The 18961-nt window shown below is 41.8% G+C and overlaps 1 protein-coding gene across 1 annotated transcript in view; it reads right to left on the bottom strand.

Annotated features, from left to right (window-relative positions):
* The window catches only part of lrmda (leucine rich melanocyte differentiation associated), a 212720-nt gene that overhangs the window by 23158 nt on the left and 170601 nt on the right, over positions 1 to 18961 (bottom strand). Inside the window, exon 6 of the mRNA XM_027277499.1 lies at positions 1449 to 1533. Coding sequence (XP_027133300.1) covers positions 1449 to 1533 — 85 coding nt within the window. The remainder of the gene's footprint in view (positions 1 to 1448; positions 1534 to 18961) is intronic.

The raw sequence follows: 18961 nt of genomic DNA on the forward strand, positions 1-18961 counted from the left end.
ATTACTGTCTGAAAATGTTTGTTTGTCGTAGCACTGCTTTGTTCTCTTTGAAAAAAGGAGTTACTGTGACCGTCCCCGAAACATAAAGAAGACTCAAGTATGGTGAGTAAGAAGTGAAAAGAAAAGGGGGGGAAAAAAAAGGTAGGGGCATGAAGAGAAGGTGAAGGGCGAAGATGAGGGCTGTGTTATCTAAGACTGCAGCGCTGCATCATAAAAATAACAAATGGAGACTGTCCCCGCTGCTCAGATCTTAGACGGAGGGAAAAATATTTCATGTGTCAGATCCCCTCACCTTTAAATGGACTGTTCTTAGCCAGGTCTGATTTTGACAAAGCACGCAGCTCTTACTGTCCCTACATCCGGTGAGAGCTGCCACCGTGCAGGCGTTGGTGACATAGATCTGTCCTTGGCAACATAACCAGAAGGTGGAGATCTGCTGTGCTACTATAGTGGTGGTCAACGCATCACAAGTGTTTCACATTGTGAGGACAGTGATAAATGCCTCAGGGATAGGAACTAGGGGGTTATATCAGTTATCACCACGAGGAAAGTCTGCCTCGAGATAAACAGCTGAATGTGGTTCATGTTTACTCAGGATAACTGAAGACTGATTCAACTGTAAACTGCAAATTTCCTTTCAGCAACGATCTGTCTTAAACCTTATGTTAAGTTGTCTGGGAAATTATTATAATGCTACTTTCACAATGTGGTGGTGTGAAATTATTATTATCTAATGATATCTAACTTTGCCATTCCAAGGACACACACTGACTAAATGCTATGGACTTTAAACTAATGCATGATGATAAGGCAGAAGTAAACAATAAATTATTGTTTGCCGGCATTCTTTGTATAATACTATAATCTAATATAATATAATATAATATCAATATAATATAATATAATATAATATAAAGGGATATTTTAAACTAAAATCTCAGCCGAGGTGGTGGGTGCACAATTCATTTAGAACAGGGTACATTTTGAATGATTGCGATGCATTCTTGCTAGAGTGTTTGATGTTGAGAAGTTGCTGCACAATTACATCAACTGACAACACAGGGTCAATATGAGGCCTAATCAATGTCTAGTATCAACAGATCAAGGATGTTTCATCTTGTTTATGTACTATGTGCTCCCACGCATACATTCAGAACAGAGTTAACCTAGATTACTCAGATTTATCAGCACTATGAACAGATAACTCAGATGAGATGAGATCAATAAGAATAGATAACATAACTTCAGCTGTGTCTCAAGGTCAATAGATTCCCACTCTCTGTAGCCGCTAGGGTTATGACTTATATTTACATAATCCATGGGCCTAGGTTATGACTGAATGTATGATAATATGTGTTGTTTCTTATTTATGGAGAATGATATCTACAAATATGTATTTGCAAACCACCTGACTAAAAAGGCTATAAAGGCCAAAGATCCTTCCTTACCTTTGTGGTTCCTGGCATCTCTTGATCCTCGGGGTAGAGGAGTGTAGGATAGTGGCTGACTCACAGATCCAGCCTCATTAGGTGGCTAGGAGAAGGGAGACATACAAATAGAATGAGCATTTTGAAGAAAAGAAAAAGGTTTGACAAGTTTTAAAATGACAAGTATGACTGTAGCTGACGGTGAGTGTCATAAATCCTTGGGGACTGGTGCAGGAAATGTTGGAAACTGCTCCTGTTTTATGACATAATGTGGCAGGTCGTGTTTTATTACTTCTCATGTGTTATGGAGGTACACCCAGGCTTTGATGATCTGATCTACGGTGTGGTTAGGGAGGAGAGGTCTTAACCTCCACTCAGCCATGACCTCCTGCAGTGGTCAACTAAAGGGTAGATGTCACTCACTCTGAACAGTCAAATGTAGCGCGGTTATAAGAGGGTAGTCTGACAAATGGCATGAAATGACCTCTCTACACCGATTTTTGGAAACAGTGGAAATGCAATTTGAAAAGCAAACATATTTAATGATTTATTTAATTGAAATGTGATGTAAATATGTGCATGGATCCCTGGCTGTGCAACTAGAATGAGCTATTAGTTGTAAGCACATATGGTTCAGGCTAAACAAGTGTGTCAAATGCTGCTTTAAGATGAAGAGGAAACAGAGGCCTAAATCTCAGAGCATGTTCCCAAACAGGTCAAGAGTTTTTTGTATTGTTGTTCTTTTCGTGCACTTTCAAGGTCCAAAACATCCTCTCTCTTCCCTTAGCCTTTTAGCTAGTGGAGCAGGCAGTTTATCATGACACAGCGATATCTGATGCCTTTGCAGAAATACTTTCCTTTCCTGCAGGAAGGAATTCACTGGGCCTTTAATCATAGCAAGAGACTCAACTGACAAATACATATTAGAGATGGTTTGGAGCTGCATTTTTCCCACTTTTATTGTTGTTCCTCTACATGCCCATGCATAACCTTGAGAAATGGAATGGTCTGCACCGTTAAATGGAACCATATTCTTCATGGGCAAAGAGAGCACTGTGAATTGAAAACGATCACATAATGTGCTTTCAGATAGCATCTCTGAAAGGCATTAAGGTCTGGCCAGCATGTGTCTCATATTACACCAAAGGGAAAAAATGGCAAAATAAGCCTATTTTGAGAACTCACTACATATATGCTTTGTGGACCATGCTTTCCAAAGAAACAACTTGGAATAGAAATATTGTTTTGACAGCAGACCTGCTGCTCTCAGTGGCTGAAACCTGTTAAGAAATAACACAGATCACTCCCTGCGTGTACACTGTACTTGTATGGAATGTGTAATAGAAGAAGTAAAACAATCCCAAATACAGTAAGAACATACTGTACTCAGTAAAACCTGACATGTCCCATTTGAGGAAAAACAATCAGGTATTCATACTTTATATTTTCTTTAAGTGCAGAACTGGCAACATGGATACTGGGATGAGCCAATGAGACAGGCTGAAGCCAAATTTTATATTTCACCATTTGGTCTGGAAGATATAACTGATATCATGTCATGATGGACACACAAAGTATCTGTCTATGTCATTCGTCATAAGCTAAGAGAGCAATTCGAGCATTGAGACAAAGAATTGTGAGCCCTCTTTATTTGATCTACCTCCATGCTCTCCTGAGTCACCACAGAGTTGCGCCCCCGTTTGCCTCATTTCATAGCCTGCTTGAAAGATCACAAGCCTGGCTTTCTTCTTTTTCTACTTGGCCCCCAAAAGCTCCTCCTAATCCTGCTTGCCCACAATTAATCTTCCTTGCTGCCACATTATTAACACCACCACCCACAGACTATGTTAGGGGGCTGCTGGAGAAGAAGAAGCAGAGGGAGGACTGTTGGGGTTCACTGGGTACTGGATAGAGCCTTGGGTTGCCTCCACACCCTGGTTTTGGTCCCATGGGACGTCCATTACCTTGCTTTCAATATCACCACCCACCCAGTCCCTTGCTATGCATGACACCACCACTTCACCTCGGTATCATGCCTGCTGATCAAACACCCAAGCCATTCAACATCTGTGGTTGTCACTTACAGTCTTATGCAGCGCAACGATTTCACCCCACCCACAGAACATCAATCAGGGAGCTTCCCCGTGTCCTGATCCTCCCTTTTTTCCTCTCAGACCTTCCTCCGTACCCCTCCACATGTGCACTCTTTCACTTAAGTCAATGACCTGTCCGTAGGATGAGAAAGCAGCAATGGTTGTGTACAAGAAAAGGAGACATTTCTCTCTTGTACTCGCTTTAAGAGGACTGGTGGATTGATGACTTAGATTGTTTTAACGCTTCATTCGGCTACAGTGACAGGCTATATGAGTAATCTTTCAACATTAAAACCTCTAACACATACAAGACAGCCCTATATTGTTGACATGGAATTGTCATAATAACCTAGATAACTGAAATTTCCTTTTGCAATAAAAAATGAATAATTGACAATCAAGTGACACAATTCCTCCTGCAGAATATAGAAGCTTTATACGCGCTGAACACTGTTTGTTCTTAAAGTTCAGTTCCCAAAGGTCTAAAACTACACAAAAAAAAGGTAGTGATCGTCTCATGATGTCCTCACACATTGCATCGCTTTCATGATTTTATAAGAAGCTCTTCATCTATGCTCCTTCTCTCTTTATTTCCCCCTTTTCTGCATCCTTTCCTTCTCTGTCTCTCTCCCTCTCGTTTTCTACAGTTGTACCTGCACTGAACAGAGGGAGGTGCTGCTGTGTCGTCTATTTAAGATGCTCCTGGACCCTCTTTTCCTCTCTCTCCCTCTCTCTCTCTCTCTCTCTCAGTCTCTCTGCTGTCCAGATTAGTCTGCTCATCAAGCTGAGCATTGTTTTAATTTGCTAGGCCCGGGGCATATGCTGAGTGTTCACATCATTATTGTCTCTGTGCAATGTGAGTTATCACCACAGCTTATGATAATGCGGCACAAATTTACAGGCTGGGGAGCACCATGGATTCTGTGATAATAAAGGGTGGACAGAGGGGAGTGGAAAGAATGGAGAGAAAAATGAAGAAAGTGTGTGTATGTGTGTGTGCGTATGTGTGTGTGTGAGAGAGAGAGAGAGAGAGAAATGGGTGGTGGCAGAGAGAGGAAGCTCTGTTGGATGTCATTATGAAAGATGATTCCTGTACTGGATAATACATCACACCAGTGCTGTCTGTCTTCTCCTTTTCTGTGTTGTTATGCGAATAAATGCTGATAAACCCAGAGGCATTAGTGATTATTACTTCCAACATATCACCATGAGAGAGGGGAGCAGGAGAAGAGAGACAGGGGAGGGATGGAAAGACAAGAAAAGCAAAACACAAAGAGAGCCACACGGAGCACATAACCACCTCCACAGTGGGATTCCTGAAAATATGAGATACCAAAAAAAGTGAGTCGGGGAAGGTTGACGCATATCTGGGGTGTTTTTCAGATGCAACTGCAACAAAGTTTACAAAGTTCTGCAAGCTCGGCTGTCGATTTCAAATCTTGATGGGTGTTATATTACAGCACATTACTCTGACATCAACTGATCTCGAAAGATTTCACTAGAATGTGATTATGATGTTTGCTGCTACAGTGTTATATATAAAAAAAAGTACATCAAGTATTTTGCACCGTGTTATTCGCACTGCTTTTTCTCTCTTGCGGCCTGGCTCTTACCCTGACCAGCTCATCCTGACACAGGTGGTTCCTGCTTTTGCCTCACCTCACCTCCCTCCTTAAGACTGACCAGCAATACAATCTAATTACAGCCACGCTACAGAGGGAGACCAGTGTAAACACCAGCCCTTTTTTATCTCCTTATACATCTGGACAAGTAGACAAAGTGCTAAAAGGAAATAAATGTGGCCTGACAGCCACATCAAAGAGTTCAGCCAGAGGCTTACTGCTACTTAGGGCACAGGAATGTTGTTGCTAAGCATCAGCCCGCAACCTATCAGGGTGCAAAGAGGGCCCTGTCCTGCCTTAGAGAGGGAAAAGGGGAAAAGAGAGAAACGAAGAGGAGAGAGAAGGAGGGAGGGCGAGGGGAGGGGGGGCTGACATTGAGGGGAGGCTAGGGACTCAAGGAGATTTTTGTAGCTTAAAGCAATTGTTGGAAGAAACAAGCCTTCTGTTTTGTTTTCTCTTGACACCATTTCTGCTTTTTGTGCTTGCAAAAGACATGTATAAAAATGTCTTTTGATATGTTTTCTCTTTGGGTCTATATCAAAATATTTCTTTTGTGTCTGTGCATGGAACTTTTTTTTCACGTCTTGTCTCAGTAAACTGGTGCTGCCTTCTGATCATGTTAGAGATCAGAGGAGACACAACTTGTGAACTTATTTGAGTCAACATTTAATGCTGGCATGACACGTTTATTTCTTCACTAGATGGAATTTTTTATGATTCATGTCTGATACTTCTGAAGTTAGGGGTTACAAACAATACAACAGCTTTTAGAAATAAACAATAAAAAATGAATAAGTAGCAGCAAGCTTGCAGCGTCTTACAGCATACAGAAGCAATGATGAAATGAGAAATGCTCTAATTCATTACCAGAGATTTTACCCTCTCTCTCTCTCTCTCTCTCTCTCTCTCTCTCTCTCTCTCTATATATATATATATATATATATATATATATACACACACACAGTGTTGGCTGAGGTAAAGTATTTTAAATGCATTTTTTTTGTTGCCAGAAACAATCACATCTGATACTGAAAGGTAGAAAAGTAGTTTATTCATTCAAATTCTTTCTTTTTCATATCTGACCTTAATGATTGTGGCTTAGGGGAATAGAGGAAATATTGTAATGTGTTTTAAATCGCTGTTGTGTGCATGAAAAGTATTAATTCTGTTTTCTTAGGTAATGGCAGGGGGAAGGACATTTGATGTAATGGTGCCTGCACTCGCGGGTAGTACAGCAGCCTTCTTCTCAGCAGGAAGACTGCTGAGCGTGTGTTTAATGATTTACCAGTTCTACTCCAATGAACTTGCTTTGAGTAAATGTATCATATGATCACTGATCACAAGAGCAACTGTTTCGCTCGGGGCACGAACCACATGGAGCAAACCGGCAACAGCGAACATTGCCGTTTTGTGTACGGGCTAAGCGTCAGACAGGCAAAGGTTGAGTGCGGCTGGACGTTAATCATCCGTAGCGATGACTCATAGATGGTAATAAGGGTGTATTTGTTTTTAGGTGGAAATTTAAGAAGTCATTTGACCTTTTCTTTGAATGTCTTGCAGAACAAGTGTAGGTGATTTAAAGTGGAAATGTAAGCCTACATTACAGGTACGCAGTGCAATTAGCTTGAGGCTATTTCTTAGTTTGGTCTAGTATGACCTTTCCATTTGTACGGCAGCTACAAAGTTACAAAGAACAAGAAAATGTTGTATGTATTAGTTGAAACAATGATTAAATGTCTCATTTAAACTTTTAGACATAACATACCTATTTTATATATTTTTATGATTACAAACAATTTCTTTTATCTTTAAAACAGGAGAAAAAAGGAAGAGGTGAATGTTCTGATCCACCTGTGACAAAAATCATTTTTGCCTTATTTAACTGGTGTGAAAAGAACTATTTTCATCTTTTCTACACAAACTATGAACTGCACAAACAAACACACGTACACAAAACCACAGCAACTAAGGAGTGTGACATATCATGAGGCTTTCTGTTCTGATTAGGGGCTGTAGCTAACGTCAGGGCTGTTTTCTAGAGTGTAGGATGTTTAATAATTGAAGACTCTGGGAGCGGGCCTGTCACACCGGCTTGTCTAGAATGTTTCCTATGCAATTAGACGCCCAGAGACATTTGAAGAGGACCCACAAAAAGAGCCACAAAAAGTGACATGTGAACTTAAAGGAAATTAGCTCTTCACACGAGTGAAATGTGAAGGTTACTTAGCAATGCTTAACTCAGACTGCGGCTGTGTGAAGTGTGTGTTTGACTCAGCCTCGCTACGAAGATACGAAGACTGCGATTTTCTTTACTTTGAGCCGGCTTCAGTCAGTAAGATCACAGAGGGAATGAAAACTAATTTTGACTCGAGGCATACGGGAAGAAAAAAAGAGAAGAAGAAGAAGAAAAAAAAAACCTGAGATGTGTCGAAATAATGAGATTTCTTGATGTTTTCTGGGAAGATATGGGATGATGCAGACAGATGCACAACTCACATCTTCACCCAAGGACACGGACACACGCAAGACACAGAGAGAGACACACACACACACACGAAACAAACGCGAAACATTTAACCGCAACTTCAAAACGCACAAATTTGCACGTGTGCATGCACTCACACACCCTCTCCCATTATTTGAATGCATGAAACAGTAATGTACATGTACTTACATGCTCACTTATGGTCGTGCACAAACATAAACTGATTAGTTGATTAGTACAGATGCAGACTTGTATGATGTAAACACGTTTAAGATCTCTGACCTCATATGAAATAATAAAAAAATAATGATTTGGGCGTATTTGTTTGTAGTTTTACGCCTAATTTCTTTTGAACAAATAAAGATAAATCTGATTGAAGCAAATGTTAATAATCATGAGATTTGAATTAGGAACTTGGAAATAGCACATATTTCAAGATGAATACACAATAAAAACGCACACACACACACACAGGATGATAATTAAACTTTTCAAAATTAGATTCTTTATTTCCATCTGGAAATATTACTTGACAAGCTGTAAACACAAATAATTAATATCCGTCTATGCTCGCCTCCAAACCTCCGACAATCTTTAGCAAGAAATTTCCCCCATCCACATCTCTCTGAGTTCCACATCGCAATGATAACACTGTCATCTTCCACACCTATCATAAGTCACAGGCAAACGACCCAGATCCTCCGTCGCGAGACAGAACCCTCTGCGGGCCTGTAAGCTGTATCATTACACCATGTCATCTTTATGGCACAGAGCAAAGCCCAGCTCTCTAATTACACTCTGCCTACTCCATTTACCCAGACAGGGACAGAGCAGCAGGCAAACAATGCATTAAAAATGGAGTGCCTCCCCCTGCTCTTTGGATGCCCGTGTTGTTCCGCTGGTGGCCGTCGTTGTCCCCCGGTTACTGTTGTTGTTCTTGTTTCTCTAAAAGCTGTGGAGGAGAGATAGCACAGGGCCCACGCCACTGTGCCTTCCCCTCTGCGACTTCCCCACCTCCTCTCCTCTTCAACCCCTTTCCTCAGAAGGACTTATGAAGGTGAGTGGCTATCTGACAGGCCAGGAATAAAAGAGACAAACCAGGGATAAAAATTAAATAAAAAGTAGCTGTCTTAAACAGTAATTGCACTCCTTTGCTGAGCATGCTTTCAGATATATAAACCTGATTTACTGTCGGCGTTGCTGCCACAAATCAGAGGGCCCTCTGAGAAACACTCGTGCTATGAAATTGTTTAATCTCATCAAGTTCTGCTTTCACAGCAGGCCATAAATCACATAGTCTTTGTTATCATAGACCTCCATGAGCGCCTCTGAGGCAGGCAATGGATCGTGGGTATATATAATCTTGACTGCGCAAACAGCAGGGTCTGAGCAGCCTGAAATACTTTCATATTAGCCGCGATGCAGCTGGCGGAACACAAGCGCCCTGATGGATATCTCATTTCCTGCGCTCTGCATCTATTTCGAGCAAATTATTACTGCATAAATTTCTTGTCAACAGAAACGGCCAATTAATTAAGTTAAAAATGCACTCGTGATCACATCAACGCACCAAACAGGAGAGCCAGGGCAATTTTCCACTAAGTGAATTTACCGCAGGGGTCACTGTAATGAATGATTTTAAACTTTGTCATAAAGTCGTAGACAGGCCAATATCTACACGGGAGCTGCGGCGCGGACTAACCCGCGACATATTTGCATAAAGTATATTTATGTGAAAATGCTGGAGGACGACAGCCGGGGGGGCCAGGAAATAAAGTTTACAACTACAAAACAAAATGTCCGCCAACCTCTGCCTCTCCAGTATTTCATCAAAGACATGCATGGAGGATTGGATAGAGATCATAGAAACACCTTACGCCATTTAAGATACAACATATACGCATTTAACAGAGCTTGCAATGTGAATGAATTATTCATAATGTACGAGGGGTTGGGTGTTTGTGTGTGTGTGTGTGTGTATGTGTGGCGAGGGGGGGGGACAGTTGTTTATTCAGCTTGGGCCGTTTATCAGACAGTGAGGATCCCACGGCGGGGATGAGCTTGGAGATTTATCTGTGTTTGGGCTCCAAAGCAGATAAATCAAGGGGTGTAATCATGCTCTGAGTGGCCCAGCTGTGACCCCGTAGTGAACTAATGACACAGGGATATCTAAGCCCCTTTTCCTGTTCCTGGGTTAGGCCCTTAGGTTAGTCCCCCGTCACACCAGAAGCTAAAGAAAGACATGACTGCACAGAAAAAACCAAGGGGAAACTTCATGTCCCTTTGTCCTGTTTACACACCACCACCACCAAGCAGGATTGTTCACCCACTACTAAAAATAACGGTGTTGGGACAAAGTAACAGCAGAAGGCTACTGTATAACAATGTTTGCTCAAACAATAGCAATGAGTATCGATTGCAAGTATACACGTAGTGAGTTCACGAGCTGCTATTCACAACAGTCCATGTAAAAGATACTGCTGTTTGGCTGAGGATGTCTCCCGTTCCCCTCCCAGAGCAAAGGCTTTCTCCTGGACTCAGCCTGCTCTGATTTATCATGTCTTCTGCTAGCAGGCTGTCCGCTGATTAAGCCAGTGGAACTTTGTTTCACTCTCCTCTCTCTTTAATCTGTCTCTCAGCGAGATAAATTAGCCAGTGCCGTGCCAGCTCCTGCTCTCTTTTACCTCCCTCCCTCCGTCTCTTCCTCTCTCTCTTTCTCCCTCTCTCTGCTTTTCCCTCTGTTTATCTTTTCTGTCTGTCACACATTGAGAAGAGAGCAGACACATCTGCTCCTACGCTGCTGCGGGAGATAGGGCCCGGGCTACATCCCTGGTCAGATTTAGCTGAGAGTGTCTGTGAGTGAGAACGAGAGAATGAGTGTGTTTTTCCTCTCTTTTTCTCTCCTTGACAACATTCTGTCAAACAATCTCTCTCTCCTTGGCCCGGGCTTATGCTCTTTGTTGTTAGGCTAATAAATCAGGCAGTATTTATGATCTGCAATCCCTATTCTTAGTCTTTTAATGGCGACACGTTTGTGGGTGAATTAAAGCGGGGTTTTATTCACTAGGCTGTGGGCCAAAGTGAGGCCTGGGTGCCTCCGCCTGTGAATGTTTTCCCTTCTCCACTCTTGCCCGGGTGGTAAATCACACTCATTGTCAGGCAGTGCTAAGTTAGTGTGCGTCATTGGGGAGAGCAGGAAGCACTGGGCATAATTCTGTCCATCAGTTTAATTTATTGTATCGGTAGCTTTGTAATCTCCGCCCCATAAATTACAGCGGCTGACAGACATGAATTTGGTTTTAAAGGCAGTGTTCATCAGGATTTTGGCCGGCTATGTCCCCTATTTCTCCCTTAGCTTTCTGCTCTCATACTCAGCTCATGAAAAGAAATTAAAACTTCTCAGTCTACGGGTTAGGGTGCTGTGCCATTTTTCCAATTAGAATGCCGACATAATATTTTTGTCAGGTTATAATTTACAAGACTATTAAGAGAAAAATATGAAAAGAAGGAGGAAGAGAGACGGGAAGAGAAAGGGAAGAGGGGGTTCGAAGACATGACCTTGTTTGGAGGTTTTATTTCAGGTGAAATATAAAGCCTAATACAAGGGCACTGCTGCAGCATCTGCTTTGCAGATAGTGCACTTGGCTCTCGTTCCATGCCAGTGAATATAAATCAGGAGAGGCATCTCAATGCTAGGCCTGACTTCTAGAGGCCAACAAATCTTTAACATGAGATTAAGGCCTCAGTGGAGTCATCTATCTTTGGGTGATAGAGGAAAATATCGCAGCACTCTATGTGCAATATGGTTTCACCGAGTCAGGACTGATGCGTACTAGAATGTACAGAATGCCATGTGTAATGGTCCAACAATTCATTATTCTCATATACTGTAAATCGCTTCCCAAAGCGAGTCTGACTACATCTAACAGAAAAGTCTAAGCAAAAAGCTACCAAATGAAAAGAAATCAGCTAATTATACTTGATTTGTCGTGTGTGTGTCCTATATATATATATATATATATATATATATATATATATATATATATATATATAATAATATATATATAATAAAATGGTATTACATTTTTGTGTAGTCTTAAAAAAATATATATATAAATAAAAGGAATACCCTCTTCCATAGTGACTTCTACATGGAAACTAAACTCAGAAGATGCACATTATGGCTATCTTCATTTAATTCTAGTAAATGTAGATGGTGTCAGCTGCTATGTGTTGACAACAAAGGGAGCAGACTAAAGCAAAGCTGCCAATTATCCTATAAAACATGCACATCTTCCAAAGCATGGGTCTCCTTTGTGGGTTTAACCTACCAAAGGCAACGGGCGGTTTACAAGATGCTCACTCAGTGGATACAATTGTGCTTAGCATAAAAGGGAACACAGACGATGAGGACCCAACAATGAACCATATCTCCCTGTAGCCTTTTCAACGCGCTGCATTTACATATCAAGCCACTAGCCTGATACGTAAACACATTCCATCAGATGCCGCCATCGCAGCCAATGAGAGCCATTTCAGCCGTCCTATGGCTCAGACACTGTGTAGCGTTAGACAAAGGGAGAGAGGCCTGAAAGAGACATCTCATGTCATCACCCAAGAGAGATAATGGAATTGTTATACATCCTTGATCACAGACACTCTCACGGCATCTTGCTCTCTTTTTCACTCATTCTTTGTCTCAGTGCTCTTAAAGTCTCTCTATCACTCTCCCTCTCTCGCACACACACACACACACACACACAGTGTAAAAAATTCCAGCACACTTCAGTGCGATAGCTCCTCTTCTCTTTCAGGGTTTCATCTCAATAGCTTTTTTATCTGAGGACTTCAATTTGCAAGCCTAGCTGGAAGGCAGCTCCTCCTGATATGTTAATTGCAGGGTACTTAAGCGCTAAAAGATTAACATAAAACCCTTTGGAAACAAGCTAATAGTTTATGATAATTCGTGCATGGCCTTTGTCTGTCTATCATTACATTGCCTCTAGCGGTAATTTTATCAAGGGGCTGTAAAATATCATTTAAACAAGTTCACTTTCAGATAATTAATAGCAGAAACTGTACTATTCAATTGAGCCACACTGGCACTATTAACAATATGGCAACTAAGCTATAATTAAAGTATTTTATTTTATTAACCTATTCATAATGTTGTGCAAATGATGACACAGAGACACAGAAAGGTTTTTTTTTTTTTTTTTCTTGCTGTAACACTGCCACCAGGGCAATTACAGGAATCCAGGGTTGTCTCCTCAGTTAGCAGAGCTGATTGAAGCTTTTAAATTAGCAGGTGGGTTCATGGCGAGCATACCTCCCACACAGAGAGAGAAAGAGAGAGACACAGCACACATGCAGGAGTCTCGCACACCAGCGCTGAGATTCTGCTGAGCTGACAGATCGGAATTTGTGCTGTTTGCCAGGGCCGCGAGATTTAGATTGAGACAAAGGTTTTAACCTGGATTTGAACCTGCGGCTGGGCGAGATGAAAAGATTCCAAGAGAAGAGAGGGAAAAGATCACAGCGAAAATGATCTCACTCAGAAACACCTAATAGCTCAAGGACTGAAATGCTGCCATGCTGTGGAGAAGGGGTGTGCAGTGATAGAGGGTCTCTTGACTCAAAAATAAAAAATCCATCATTTATAATAAATGTGCCGAGCAGCTGTTAGTAGAGTATTTAAAAAAAAGTCAACTACCAATCCAAAGCAGCGACACACCCATCGCCATCTGAAATTGTTAAGCATGACTGTGTCGGGTGTGTTTAATGCAGGCATGCTTGTACAATGCATATGCACTGTACTTGTGTGCGTGTGTGAATGTATGTGCGTTCGATAGAGACACATTGGCCCCTTCACACACACACACATGCGTGTGCACACACACACACAAACACACTTTCTCTTTCAGACACACCATCCCTCTCATGAATAATACAAAAAGCCCTTTCACCAAACAGCTCAAATAGCTATTCATTCATCTGCATACCTGGAGCCTTGCGAAATGATTGGCCCACCATTACCACTGGAAAAAAAAAAAAAGAGAGAGAAATGTTCCCCAAACAATTTGCTTCAAAATGAGACAGGAATGATTCTGTTCTATTCAACGACAGAGACAGGCCCCTATGCATAATGATGTTAGCGTAATGGGGTGACAGATAGACTGGGAGACCATGACATTAGCATGAGAGACGCACCAGTGAGCAGCCGCTCAACTGTGGTCTCAGAGGGCCCTCAGACATACACTGTGAACATCGTTTGTCTCACAGCTCTACGAGCCTGACAAATGAAGACACGCCATGTTTTATGCCAAGCAATATACTATACCACTTTAGCAAACACATGACTTAATGACACAGAGAGAGAGAGACCCATCTCTGCATCACACAAACCCACTAACTCTTGTCTTATTAGTGAAGAACAACCTCATTCAAGGTTGGATGGAGAGCAGGGGGCACAGTCTCCGCCTTAAGGATACAAGATGGCGATACTTAGAATTAAAAAGATAGGGAGGTTAGTCAAATAAAATAACGTGAAGTAATAACCAATTAATACATATTTGGACAGAGCATTTCAACAGGTTACATGCTGAGAGTAAACTGAAAGCACAGCTTTACTCAGTAAAGATCTGACCTACAGTAAAAGCTATTTTGAGGCCTAATAAACTTAAAGCAGGCGTGACAGTCAGGTAGAGAACACCACTGCAGAACTTTATATCTGTATCAGTCTGACAAATTCACAATCTCACCTTTAGGAACTAAAATTACAACCGCACATTTGTTTTACTGAGTGTGAAGAGACAAGGGGAGATGTTGGAAGGCCAATGAGCAGGAAAACACTGAGAAGTGTGCAACTCTAAAATCTAATCTCAGAAACCAGAGCACGCTAACATTTTTATCACATGGCATTTACCAGTGTAGCAAACTGTCAAACTTTGTTAAGGCTAACAATATTTTTTTTATGAAACTGCAGGGATTGTAATCATATGTTTATAAGAGGCGATGCGCAGCATATTACATGCTGTCAAAATCTAGATCCAGCAGACATGAGCCACAACCTAAAAATGGTAGAGCTCTGACAGCCCCGCCGTCCACAGCACGGCACTGTCGAAGGGTGAATGCCTCCTGTAAACATTTATCTTCCCTGTGAGTGTGTGTCTGTGTGTGGTGCGGCCCGGCGACAGGAGCTTCTCTGAGGCTTTATCTGCGGCATGACAAGACAACCTGTAATATACGAGCATCTGGAGCTCCTCTTCAAACACAGCCTTATCTCACGCCAAACATTCCCCGAGGCCAGAGCAGAGCAAGAGTGGCCCAGACCAGACCAGACAAGACCTCACACCGTCTCACCGTATCCCACCCAACCTTTGAGCCGAGCGCCGGGGCTGGAAACAGTCCATCAAAATGTGCGTTTGTTTACAGGGAGTGTTCTATGAGCACAGCTCTCGACAGCTGAGAACAACAGTGCAACATTACGGTGACGGAAATCATCTGCTGAGTTTTTCTTCCGTCCTGCTAATCGGGCTAGAGGTTAATGGTGTTGCACTCAACACAAATGGACACGATCCCTCTTCATCCACTGACTTAAACATAACTGTTGAGACTAGAACTAAACACCCATCACTCATGTTGCTGTTTGGGGGAATTTATTTTACATCAATCTTAAGATAAATAGTGAAGGCCATTACAGATCTTTCGGAGGGCAACTTGAATGAGCTGCATGCTATCACTTTCAAAGTGACTGATCGCATTGCTGTTGGAAAATCTTTAACAACTTTATCGAGACCGCAGGGTTCTCATACAACTGCTCTGAAAATCTCTCAAATTGTATCTTATATATGCTTAAAACATTGCAAACATTAACTCAAGTATGGCGAGGTTGATTGCCCTAAGCAGTCTTTCCTTTCAACAAAATCACACTGGTGTGGGTGTGTGGAAAGTGTGTGAAGAGAGAGCAGCCCAGTTAGGAAGCTCCATTCCTTTCTCTGTGTTGTGTGCTCTGCTCGGACCGCTGCCTTCAGCGAGCCTATGGGGGGGATGTAGACATGCCCCTCTCTGGGGCCTGTACATACGGCCTGTGCCTCACTTCAAAGAAAAGGGCATAAGGGCAGTGTTCTCCCCCTCCAACTCAGATCCATTCGGCTCACAGCTGATTCCTCTATGTGTGTTTGTGTGTCTCACTTTGACTCTCTCTGGGCCCCTCTAGCTTTCATTTCAGACCGCTTTCTATCCCCTTGTCTTTTTTTTTTTTTTGCTTCTGGAAGATGGATAAAGGAAGACATGGAAGTACAACCCATAAGCTTGTGTGTGGGTGAGTGCGTTTGTGTGTCTTTCTTTGATGTCTGATAATGAAGGGCAATACTGTGCAATCTCTAAACATGCTGTCACACAAGCCCTCATCATGATTTACAGCTTAGCACAAAGTATACTGATGTCAGTGTGAAACAGGAGCGTTCGACAGAAATAAGGCTGTATGCGGACCTCCACATGCCTTGTGAGCAATAAAAAAAAAAAAAAAAGAAACAGGGAGGAAGAAGGAGATTGAGAGAGAGAGAGAGGAAGTGCATTTGAAAAGTAGAGTGAATGCCGGAGAGAAGAGCAGAGCTCTGTGGCTGTGACACGGGGAGGTCTGGCCTTTACAAATCCCTTCTTTTTTGATCTCTTCATCCAGATGAAAGAGCAGCGGCGGGCAGGATTATGCGGGACAATTGCGCTTTCTCCCCCAAACTCCGACTTGATCGGCTTTTACGAGGGGCCTAATCATTTTCAATTAAGCATATTTTCTGACATCCTGTAATAGCTACAGTGCTGTTCTTAAACTCTCCCGCTGCCTCAGTGCTCCCCTGCAGCCTCCTTTTTTTTTTTTTTTTTTTTTTTTTGCTAAGCCTCTCATTCTCAGACAGTGAGCCTTGTAGTGTCTGCTGACAATCTGAATGGGCCTGATCTGCAACTTGTTGTTAAGGTGCCAAATAACCCATTTACCAGATGCTTGACAAGGATGTTATTTGGTTTGCTTTGATTTAATGTGCTTTTGTGTCAGTAAAGCGTTGAATTAGTGTTTATTTGTGGAAGCCCCTGGGATCCTCCTCATTGTCAATGTTATTTTTGTGTTTTTCCACTTTTTTTTTTTTTTTTGGAAGGGCTTTCTTTTGGCATGATCATCAATATCTAATCCAACTACTCTGAGGCACACAAGGAATTATTGTATACCAATGTCCTTTTCACAAATCGACTGGTTCTCAAATGATGAATCCCGACATTTGGCCTGGTAAGAGTGCATGACAACATCTTCAAAAGCAGCCTCTTAGGACTCAAACTGTACTTGTAGTGTCACAATGATTTCAACCATGACAGCTTAGTTGCCCTGCTTTTATTCACCAGGTGCTTAATTCAAGTCAAAGTTTGGATCTAGGTCTCTCTTAAGGGACTCAAGGTCTCAAGGACTTGACTTAGACAGACAGCACCATTAGGAGGCCCTGGACCAGTCCCAACCCTGACAACCACTCACAGCTGGCAATGGCAGACAGAGGAATGGGTCTCCCTTTCTTCAGTTTATCCAGAGAGGAGTGAAACAAATGTCCGTCACTCACTCACTCAGTCAGTACCCAGTAGGACGGCTGGCTTTATTTTGAGGACCAACATGAAGGGATGGTGAGACAGAGGAAAAATGGCATTCAGTCAGAAGTGAAATGAGATAGAGATTTGACAGTATGGGAGCTGGTAGCTTGCAGTGAGATGTTATAGGATGATCAGAGAAGCTAACAGACTTAAGCCGATACATGAATTTAAATGAAAGATGAAACAATGTGATTAAAAACACAGAATACAGTTATATGTGTATTAGATGCACTAATATGCAGAAAATCCATGCCCAATTCCATACTACATATTAGTGTTATATGGCTTACTAATCTTGAGTATTCTTCTTACAGTAACTGTTCTACAAACAGGGAACAATGCAACCCAGTGTGTCCTATATCCGTCCATACATCCATGTTGTAATCTTGATTGTGCACTGTTTTGTATGTAAGTTAGTATGTAAGAAAATTCAGCTTTTCAGATTTGAGGTAACAGGAAGTAATACGATGCCGTGCTCTAATGGACATAAATCAAAGTGCAATCTTGGAATACCACTGACAGCTAAACTTCACAATGAGACAGAACAAAACGGCTTTCCAAAGATTTGAGACAATTATTTTGTTTTTCTAAATCTCTCGGCACTGTAGCTGTCTCAAAACCATTCCAAATTTGATTTTAGCTGCTCCATTTCCTCTCTGCATTGCATCATTGTCTACAACTGTATAAAAGTAAAATAAAGCATTTTTATGTATATTTAATTTGGTCACTTTTCCCGAGTGAACTCACTGCAAACTCAAAATTGGCTTAAAATTAGTATGCTGTAACCAATTGGGACATCATTAATGACTTTAGGACACTACTGAGGAACAAACTTGATACTTTAGGTAAGGCAGAATGTTTTCCAAAGATGTTATACATAATTACCATCAACCAAATTTATTTCCACCTGTGAACAGCTTCTAGATGTTGTTTGAAATTGCATTATGGAACAGCAGTGTCCATCACACTGGCATTTAATTATGTATCATTATAAGTAATTCTAATAGTCCTATATTAAATCATACCATCAAAACTTTGTATTTCTTTTACTGATGAAGAGTTAAGTTAATCCAAACACACACACACACACACCGACCTAGTTTTGAGTCATGTCTGTCTGTCATTATCAGCTTTGACAATAGCGTCTAATAGTGTCTTCAATGGAGAACCCTAGCAGGATGAGTTCGTTTCCCAAGCTCTCTGCAGCTCATTGGTTTAGGCCTCTATTTCTAATCACCTTTCATTACAGCCTTCTGATCCCCAGCTTTCCTTTGTACACCGCACTTCATCATCTTTACTTTCCACTCTAATTGCATGTGAAAGATGCCCCCTTTGATTCTGCCTGCATGCCAAAGTGCTATCAGGCAGAGAGTGTGGAAAAGTGTCATGTGTGTCTGTCTCCTCGGAGGATGAGGGAGAGGCACATTCACCTGCTGAGGACAAACCCGTTTCTCCCCATGATATGACGTATCTATCACCAGCTCAGGGGATATCAGCGCTGTCTGTCAACATAAGAGCAAAGGGTAGGGGGTAACAGGATTGGAGAGGGGAGGGGTGAAAGGAAAAACATGGAGATAGGTGCTTTGAATTGTGCACTAATAGCAAAGCACTCAGTGTGTGTGTGTGTGTTTTATTTTCTGAGCAACGTGATACAGCAGCCTTGTCAAGTGTGGCTTGTTTTTCCCCCTACATTCTTTTTGAATC

Source organism: Larimichthys crocea, chromosome III (genome assembly GCF_000972845.2).
Source record: "Larimichthys crocea isolate SSNF chromosome III, L_crocea_2.0, whole genome shotgun sequence".
Classification (NCBI taxonomy): domain Eukaryota; kingdom Metazoa; phylum Chordata; class Actinopteri; family Sciaenidae; genus Larimichthys; species Larimichthys crocea.